The following is a 10,172-nucleotide window of genomic DNA, read 5'->3' as shown; positions in this document are numbered from 1 at the left end:
TCCTTGAAGAATCCTAAAGAAAGTCTATCCCTTCCACTCCTGGATAGTTTTATAGGATTGGCAGGGAATGGTGTCAAATATTCATTGAAGAAGATGGATGGTAAGTCTCTTGCTCCCCAAACCCCCTGATTCTGGAAAAAGTTGTACTAGAAAGGTGGTCCAATAATAAGGATTCCAATATGATCAGGGATCCCAAGGACTCTGAGGCTATTAAGTGCTTTAGCAAACCTCCCTAATTCCACTAAGAGAAACCTTTACTAGGGAGAGTTTAGTACTTTTTCTAAAAAGAAGGTGCCAATGGGGTGATGGTGGTAGCAACAGGCAACTATAAAGTTTTTTGTTTCCCAGAATCTGAATAGGATATATTAAAGGACCCACAAACTTCCTTTCATCCCATTGCTGGGGGCAGGGGGGCAGAGATGCTTGGAACAAGGTGAAACAGCAAAACCCTGCTCATAGAAGAGACACTAACCACAGTAGACTCAGATTCTGAAGCCATGTAAAAATAACCAAGATCCTGGACTGTAATGGTGGACACTAGAAAAGACTTGTTTTTATCATATCAGTCATAAGTTCAGGAAGCAGACCAGACTAGCCACTTTCCATCCCTACTCAGCAGAGATTCCTTTAACACTGCACAGTTCTGAGGAACTTTCCTGTTCCACCAACATGAGATTATATAAATTATACCTTGACACCAGCTTTGAAAATAGTAAAGAGAAAATATGAGGATTTCTGTAAAAGGGCTATCTAGCAAATAGGTCTCTTTTAGGATAAGATTAACTACAGAAAAGCAGAGTAGCCATATTAGCTTCACACAGTATGTGAAGAGTGAATATTTTTGTCACCCCAGTGCTTCTTTGACACCTAAGTTCAGTAAGGCTTTTGAGGGCTACTCTAAGACTTAAGAGATTCTATATGCACAAAATTTATACAATGCAGTGATTATAAACTCCTATGCCAAAATTAAAAATTCTGAGTCAAGGCTATGATCCAGGAAAAAGAGGATTTGCAAATGTAGACAGAAGATAAACAGCATAAAGCAGAAAAGAAGGGTTAAGAAAAGTTATTCTTATACCTCTTTTTGGTCTGTAAAATCTTAAAAATAGAGCCATCTTTTCAAAGAGAGAGAAACAACACTGTTAGCATCAACTCAAGTCTTGGACATATTTGGAGATGGTATATTTGAAAGAAGACATTGGACTTAAATAATTAGCAGAAAGAGAATACACAGATAATATATCATAAATTCACTCTACCCAGGGAGATCCAAGGATTCAGAGATTGATTCATAGCAACCTTGTGAGAGCAAGCTAATATCTAAACTTGAGCCAAATAGCTGAATTAAAAGAATATATACTTCCTGGGAGTAAAGAGGGTCATGATTAGAGATTGAGCTGTATAATCTATGTATACTAGCTGCTTCCTTTATGTAGAGATAGCTACTCATGTCCACTTCAGTATTCAATATCCACTAGGAGTTCTTCTCAGCTCAAAGGAAGCATTTCCTCCACAAAGTCTGAAGATCCTACTGTGTGAGGGTTAGATACCACATTGGAATTTGAAATGAAGATTCAATCAGCAGCCAGGTTTCCTGGCCAAATTTGAGAAAGTGTGTGGATGTTAATAGGGAAATAAAAGCAAGATAGTCATGAAACACTTGGAAAAAGGGCAGTTAAGATCCTAACCATGAACACATGTGCTTTCCAGGAATGTAAATGTTTACTATGGTTGCATAATATATTTTAAATATGTTCCAGTTTAGGGTCCCTTCTCAGTAAGTTTATCATTCAATTTCCTGAACCCTGTTTAACTGCCATTAAGAGTTAGTGATGAGGCTGATACCAAGAAGAAGGAAACTAAGTCCATTGCAGGATTGGGAAGCCAATCATAGGAGTCATTTTAGATAGACAAAATTAAGAAAAATACTGATTCTTATGCTTTGAAATATTAAAAAAAGATGAGGCAGAAAAGAAAAGTGAAGCAGGTTTTCATGCTCCTTTTCTTTACATAGGAGCCAGAAATGAGAGGGGTGATGTATCACAAACATCTAAATAGCTTTAGAGATAAACAGCAAGCCCTCCCTCAAATACATCAGTGTGGGGCTATGACTTCAAAATAAATCTATGCATTGTACCATCTGCCATGAAGCAAAAGAATTACAGCTGAGGTAGTGAATCAATTCTTGATACTGAAATGGAATTCATGCCTCTCAATTATGGCTGCATAAAACACAAAGCACCTAGTGGGTCCTGTATATCCAAGAAGGGGGTAACATGTTAAAATATTGTTCAACCTAGGGATGGCAGGGCCACGATGTATAAATTCTTATGGATGATAATTTTGAGACTAGAGGAAAAGGTCTGGGGTTAAAAATTTCAGTGATGAATGTCAGCGCAAAATCTACATAGGATAAGAGCACCTCAGATTGGGGAGCATCCCCAACCAGCTGCTTTTCAGCAAGCTTCAGCTAGGCTCCATCAGAATTTATTTGAATCTGAGGTTTTTCTTTTCTCTAAATGACACAAAATCATATCAAGCACACCACTACTTGACACATCTGGTTATATTAGAGAAATATAGGTAGGAAAAGAAAAATTCTGTGAACCTAAGTTATTGAACTTTAGAGTCTGAGTAGCTGTCCACAGGTGTACTAAATTACCATACTGGTCTCAGTTTATTGGATTATAATAGAATTCTTATACAGTCCATTTCTTAGGTGCAGTTTGTGAGGAAGAGTAGATGAGGTTATAAAAATGAAAATTTCATAATTTCATAATCCTGCTGTATTATAAATTAAATTAATAAGGAAATAGTGTCCAAAGGCCAATTAACAAGAAAACTCTTTTATTGATAGAAAAGCAAAACAAAATTTTCATGAATTCTAAGATCTATTTTATTCTACCTGTTAGATATACTCAAGTTCAAAAGTCAGTCTGTTGCTGTCATTGTTGTTATTGTTAATGTCTCTACAGAAAAAACCCAATGCAATTACAAGTTACAGGGAAACATCCCTGCCTCAAACACATAAGACCACCTTGTAAATCACTGTCCCCAATTAAAGCTAATTAAATTTACATTATCACTTAAGCATTTTTACCTGGCACCAATTGTATTATTAGGTTGGTGACAGTAATAAGTATTGATATCGAGCCATATAAGCTGTTTCTCAAATGTTACCAAATAAATGAAAAAAAGATCAGAATTATATTTATGTTTAACACGGTGATTAAATATTCTAATAGAGAGAGAGCAAATCATTCTCATATGAACTGAAGCATCTGTGAGCCATGAACACCAGTTGCAAAATTGAACAAGTGGCTTTTTGGATTCAAATTCAAAATCCAGATTCACACGGGAATAGCTCTGAGGAGCCGGACCAGATTATATTAAAGTTCCGGTTCTAATTTAGCCCATAACTTTCACATAATATCAGCTAGCAATTGCTTAGCTGTCATCCACATCGAAGCATTTAAAGGATATGTGTACAAATTGGGAAAATAAACTTCTAACCATTACCAAATTCAATTGATACATATAGAAATGGAAAATTCAGATGTCAAAGAATTTTTTAAAGCTACTTTGTTCATATTTTTCAAAAATTACTTATCAGACTAAAAAATTAATGGTCGTATTTTCACTTTACCTTTAGCTATGCAGATATAAGTTGTACTTACACAACATAACAGTTTTAAAATGAAAAATTGATCCAAAGTCTAGGTTTGTGTCCTAGATGGCCCTCCCTCTCTTCTGGATATTTTTGCCTTCCATCTAGATAGTTGGACCACATTGATATGGCCATAACTTTATTATAATTGCTACATTTGAGTCACTAGCATAGGAAATAAAGCTTATCTAATTACCAATTTCCAAAGTCAACTAAGATTCTTTCCCCTTTCATTAAATAAGGAAAGTCATTCAGATTTCACCCCAGAGAAACAATCGCATGCATATACCTGACTTCTCAGTATCCTCTCTGGATAAGAGAATGGAACAGCTATTTGGTTTCCATCTCATTCTTGTAATGACAGAAAAGAGAATACAAAAAGTCCATTGTAAATTTGTACAAAATGTATGCATATATAAATACATATCTATGGGTGTATATAAATTCTAAAGATTATATCCATCTATATCTTTAAGATTTAGAGTCTCATACAGTTTACATAAATGTCATTCTCTCTCCAATTTTCTCATTTTTCAAAACAATAAAAATCAAGCATGCCACCTTATTAATAGTGAATAGCAAGAGCAGAAGTTGAACTATAGCTATAGGGGTTTGAAGCAATTAGTTTGACGGGACATCAGTGAATAAAATCCTTAAATTTAGCTATTTTCAGAGTGCCTTTTATTTCATATAAACAAAGACCAAAATTCCCTGTTGGTAGCACCCCAAACTCCTGGGACTGTCAACTGAGCTCTATAAGAAGCAGTGTTTTATACAGAGTTTATATAAACTGCTTGAATATGTGCTTATTGCAATAATTTGGTGTGGGGACTGGCTTACTAGAATTTCATGTAATTCTCTTTCTATCTCATTAAAATCTTACCTGATACCATCAGAAGCCTAAGGTTCTGAGTATATTAAAAGTAATATGAAATTTGATTAAAAATGGTATCATTTTCTCAGAGGATAGTATTAAAATATTAAACCATAGTAAATTAATGGAGAAAGGCATATACATGCAAAGGTGCACAATAAATCAGTCTATTACAGATGGTCCATGTATAGAGGTATTAAGATATTTAAACAATATACACTATTTTTTTAAATCTCTTGCTTCTTCTATTCATTTGGAAAAAAACTATATAGGATATTATCTTACACTGTGTACAGGCTGTTCCTTGGAAGGAGATTATTATTGCATGCCTTGAATGTACTATAATTCATAAGGCAAGAACATATGAGTAGCTTCAGCACCAAGGAAATGGAATCATCATCCAATACAGCTCACAACTGAATATCTTATTGCTTTAATAAAATGGGAAATTATTCACTGTAAAAAGTGCACCAAATAAGGGGAAAAATTAATTTCCATGTATTTTAGTAGAGCTCATTGGAAATGAGGATGCTCCCTTTTGGGTTCTTGATTCTACTCTACATCCAAATCCAAAAGTCATTTATAATAAGGTATTAAAGGGCTGAAGCTGGACATGGGTAAGGTACAAAAATTAATGAACTTTCCTCTTCACAGTGCCTTAGTCATTCTGATGTACAGTGTAGAGCTCTGATGCACCATCAGATTCCCTAGTGGCTTGAAGGAGTTAATGCACTCTTTTACTTATTAGGATGTGACTAAGGCACTGGAGAGAATCTGGTTCATTGTTTAATATTTTGTATCCAAAGACTATAACATGGTCTTCCTGATATTACAACATGGGATGTTTAAATAATGATCTGTGCTTCAGGAAGGAGCATGAGTGACTACCTAATGGGTAGTTAAAATTAAGCTTAGCATTCTTATAAAAGATGCAGACTGAACTTGGGCAATTTAATAAATGACCAAAAATAGCACTGTTAATATTTTCTCTGGATAAGAACGTATATTTCTGGAACCAGGACAGTGAATCTAGAACCGCTAGTTACTTGGAAGAGGGATGCACTTTAGGGACACTGTTGTCTTACACCTAGAAACATAGTAAATACTCTTTTTGTTGAGCTTTTTGCAAACCATTCCCTTTCATAAATTTTACAAATATTTCAATAGTTGTCAAAGAATTGGTTCCCAAGAAGGGATGCAACTGCATATACTTGAGATTTTAATTTGCTTCTGGCCCCTTCTATCATCAATCCAAGGGCAACAAAGTGGTAAATAATCCTAGGCAGACCCCACCTCTAAAAGAGATGGTCTTGTCTGGCATGAGAAGACAGAAAAAAATATTTTTCTCCTCAATACTTTTTTATATATTCAGAGAAATTAACCTAGCCAGACTAATAAAGAGAGCCCATCTTTGTTGTACCACAGACACAAGCACAGATTTTTTAACTAAACAAGCTGTAAAAATTTTTATCCCATAAGTATTTGCTGCTTTCATTCTTTTGAAATTTTCATGTCCTGTCATCCAAATTGCCCAACACCCCACCAGTTTTGTCCCCAAACACATACAGTACAAGCAAGCTCACACACCACTGCCTCCAGGTGGTAACTTAACTGCATGCAGGGAGAACTACAGGCACTGTTTAAATATTAATCACATTTTAATAGATGGCATTCCTGCACATCCATTATTTGTTTATCTTCTGTTATTGTTGTTGTTCTGTTATTCGCAAAAGAAGAAGGAAAACATGTGTGTCATCTTTTTATAACAGTCTACTACAGAGTAAGGTACAAAAAGAACACTTCTAGAAACAGCAGAAGCCAGCCCTGCACCACTGAGTTCCTCATCCAGTGGTAACCATTATATCAACAGCTGGAAAGTACGAACAAGAATATACAGTTTGGAGGACTTAGTACAGAACTAGTTTTCTTCTGTATTTGGTACCAATATAATAAGTATATGACAAAGGTGCATTCATTCTAAAAATAAAACAGAAGCATCCTGGTTGGTTAGATACTGTACTTTCAGTACTGCACATTACCTAATAACTTTTTTTTCACAAAAAGGGTAACTTATGCAACATTTAATAAGAAAACCAATAGTACACGCTAACCTGACTGTAGAAAAAGAAGGGGGAAAAACCCAAAAGCCAGTATAGTCACTTTCCAAAACAGCCCCTCCTCCACCATCATAATCAGAGGAAGTGCTGTAACCATGACTGAGGCGATTTCAGCACCAGACCTTGGCGGACAGCGCCCAGGCCCTCTGACTCCTAAAAATGCCACACATCAAAGGTGGACAAGTGGTTTGAGCAGGGAGTGGAAAGCAGTAGGGTCTTTTTAAAAAAAAAAACAAAAAAAACAAAAAAACCCTCATTTATAGATTTAAATCTCTTTATTATGCTCGGCCAGTGAGAGACATTTACTAAACTAAAATGCTCAGTTCTGGAATAAGTAATGGTTATTAAACAAGGAATGAGAAGATGGCTGACTGGAGAGGGGTATCTGTCCTGAACATTTTTCTGGGACTTTCTCTGTGGCCCCTTGTAGTCTTGGTGCTTAATGTAGAATTTTCTTTGTAATATAATATGCCTGAGCCTGGCTGAGAGTGGAAAAAGAGGAGAGAGAAGCTAAAGGAAAAATGAAAGCTGGGGGGTGGGTACCTTAACTTGACAGCTATGTACAACATTACTCGGCCCCCTCCCTTCCTTTTGTACCAAGTTCCAATGCCTTTTATATATTTGGTAGTTTGTGCAGTTTCTCCTTACTGAGGGGTATATATGGTGAAGAGAGAAGATGCATCCTTCCTTGACAATGAGAAAGTGTGTGATTTGTCATGCGCTTGGATTGTGTTATTAGTAGTATATTACTATAAATATTAATAAAGAATTATCAGCACTATTTCTTCTTCCGAGACTTTTCTCGCCCAATATTTACAAATACCGCACAGTGCCTTGGTGGAGGAGAAACAGAGTGGAGGGGGTGGGGAGATAAGGAAAGGAGAAAGAGGAAAGAAGGGCTAAAGGAAAATGGAAAAGGAGGGAAGGAGGGAGAAAAGCAAGGACGCCAAAGATGCTGGAAACAAGAAAGGAGTGAGGAGAAGGGCTACACGATCAGGACAGTACCACCGTTTGCAAAAGGCCCTCGCCAGCTGTGTCCAAAGAAGAGGAGATTGCACGTGCCCCGTGTGGACGGGGCGCTGACTGTGGAGGCTGCAGAGGAGCACAGGGACCCTGGCCAGGAAGCCCGGGGGATGAAGAGGAGGGGAAAGAAGTGGCAGTGGCGCTGGAGTGGGCGCTGAAGGCGGCGTCCCTGGGCTGCCTCTCCAGCCGGGTTTCTTTTCCTTGAGTTGGGACCTGACTACCAGCCCGGGGTAGCCCCCCTCCACCGCGGCTACTGCTGCAATGATCCCTCTCATATTCCTCCTGAGCCCTCTGCATCTTCCTCTTCTTCATCCTGCGCTTGTGGATGTGGAAGGTGGAGAGGGACAGCACGATGAGGCAGAAAATGAGAGTGACCAGGACAATCAGCACCAGCGTGGAAGAGAAGGACTGGAAAAGCTGCTGTCCCACCTGCGTGATGCAGGTGCTGCCACCTCCACCGCCTGCGCCCGGACTGCGGGCACCCGGGTTACCGCTGCCGCTGTCGTTGGGGGAAGCAAAGGTCCGATTGAGGAGACACGGCGGCAGCGCCAGCCTCAGCTCCTTGGGTGCCCGGGCACTCATCGGCGCTGGGCTGGGAGGGGCCGGGCCCACCAGGCTTCCTATCTCCGACACACCGTTCCCACCAGCCAAGAAGAGGACAGAGCCCACGGCACCCAAAACTACTCCCTGCACAGGAGGGAGTGCGTACGCCAGCCGAGGACTGAGGAGGTGACTGCTGGCAAGCAAGAGGGCCAGGGAGCCAGTGCAGCTGGGGAGGTCTTCTCCGCTCTCGCCTCCAATCAGTCTCCAGGAACCCTTTCCTTCGCAGAGGCACACAGCTGCAAAGAGAACAGGCTTAGTTAGAGTCCCAGTCGCTGCCAAGGGGAGTGCGGAGAACAAGGACAATCAGCCACCACCGCAACGCGGCCCTGGGGCCGCCTCACTTGGGCGCTGTCGGTCTTCTGCGCAGTCGGCGGACCCCAGCCCCACCGCTCCCGAAGAGCACCAGAGCCGCCCCTGCCGGCTCCCAACACTCGGGAAAGGCGTCCATGGCAGCACAGAGGAGGTGCAGATTACTCAGCAGATAAGGCAGCTTTTCGGCGCCCTTCACAACTTTCTAATTGCCACAGGCGCGGAAGCTGCCTGGATGACGTTCCCTACTTCCCAGAGTGCCGACTCTCGTCTTTCCTAAGCTTTCGTCCGGATCCTCCTACCCTCTCCAGCACCCGTTCGGAGCCTCCGATCCGGCTCTCCGTATGCCGTTCTTCTTTCCTGTGCTCCCCCTCCAGACTCTTCCCCCCCAGACGCGTCAGACCACTTAGGTCCCGTTCCCAGGAGGTTACTCCTGGCACCACATCCTCTCTGCCTCAGTCCACACCCGCGGCTGACGCGCAGGGTCGTGCCCCGTCCTTTTTCCAGCCTTTCTCCCTGGCACCTCCCCCAACCAAAAAACGAAGCAGCTAAACCACCTTTCTCATCTGAAGCGCATTCCTGCAAACGCCCCCTTCTCTCTGTTTCCCGGTCCTCTTCCTCCCCCAGCTGACAGTAGCCTGCTTCTTTCTGAGGGACCTGGAACTGGAAGGGAAGGGTCCCCGCCTGCAAAGTTTGGGGAACAAACCCTCTCTCTGGCCTCCCCAGACCCGGCCCGAGGGGCCCGAGGCTGTTTCTGGGGGCCAGCCCGGTAGACTCGCCACAAGCAGCACAGCCTCCTTGCTGCTCCCAGGAGGCAGCTGCAAACTGTTGCACTGCGGAGCTGAGAGGAGGCGAGCAAGCCGGACCAGGGGCCCAAGCCATGGGCAGGGGTGTCTGCCTGCGCAGGCCTCCTCGCGAACTGTCCTCCCTTCCTCCCCACTCTCACCCTGCCACCGAGCCTGCCGGCCTTTCAAAGGCTTTAGCTGCGTGGCGTCTCTTACCTGGAGCCGCCAGCGGGCTTCAGGGAGGCAGCCCCCGCCGCGCGGCTGCAGTGGTGGCTGCAGAAGGCGCCGAGTGAAGGGGCCAGAGACCAAGCTGCGCTGCCGCCGCCGCTGCCTTCACCGCTGCTTCAGGGAGCTCAGCTCCCAGCCTATTGCCAGAGAGGCGGGTGACGTCAGGCAGCCACCGCCAGGGCTCCAAGCCACCCCTCAGGCCCCCACTCACCCTCATACCCCAACAGCTTATTCTGGTACAGCGATCTCTGCTTTGCAGGTTCCCAGTTCCCTGCTCTTCCTTCTCCAGCCGGGACACTACACGGAACAACTCCCACTCTCACCTCCACCTCGTGCTACCAGCAACCCACCTTCCACACTCCTTTGCCTAGGAAAGGCTGAGGCTTCAGTTCTCCAGTTGTCGGATTTTTTTTATCCTCAACCCTTACCCAGGTGGTCCCAGGAACATATTTTTGCACCCTAGACAACCTTCTCCCCTGGGGGTACAGATCAGACTTTCTCCCTGGTGACTAATGAGGGTCCCTCTACTCCCAGATCTTGTTTGTACTGCCCCTGGTTCTGAACAT

The 10,172-nt window shown here is 42.5% G+C and overlaps 1 protein-coding gene across 2 annotated transcripts; it reads right to left on the bottom strand.

The window, feature by feature from the left end:
• Positions 1–1,732: 1,732 nt before the first annotated feature.
• CUNH11orf87 (chromosome unknown C11orf87 homolog) lies at positions 1,733–10,089 on the bottom strand. Of its 2 annotated transcripts, XM_004856519.4 has the most exons (3): positions 9,818–10,089; positions 9,595–9,743; positions 1,733–8,520 (listed from the first exon to the last, which is right to left on the bottom strand). In XM_004856519.4, exon 3 carries the CDS (start codon positions 8,261–8,263, stop codon positions 7,652–7,654), a length of 612 nt encoding a protein of 203 aa, XP_004856576.1. In that variant the 5' UTR covers positions 8,264–8,520; positions 9,595–9,743; positions 9,818–10,089; the 3' UTR covers positions 1,733–7,651. The 2 variants fall into 2 exon arrangements, with proteins under 2 accessions (XP_004856576.1, XP_087068485.1); XM_087212359.1 differs by lacking the exon at positions 9,595–9,743.
• Between the last annotated feature and the right edge of the window lie 83 nt (positions 10,090–10,172).

The sequence above is a fragment of the Heterocephalus glaber genome, unplaced genomic scaffold, assembly GCF_053883595.1.
Source record: "Heterocephalus glaber isolate CG9 unplaced genomic scaffold, H.glaber_assembly_v1.0 deba00001429, whole genome shotgun sequence".
Lineage (NCBI taxonomy): Eukaryota > Metazoa > Chordata > Mammalia > Rodentia > Bathyergidae > Heterocephalus > Heterocephalus glaber.
The sequence above is the reverse complement of the archived record's forward strand: the minus strand, read 5'-3'. Positions and strand labels throughout refer to the sequence as shown.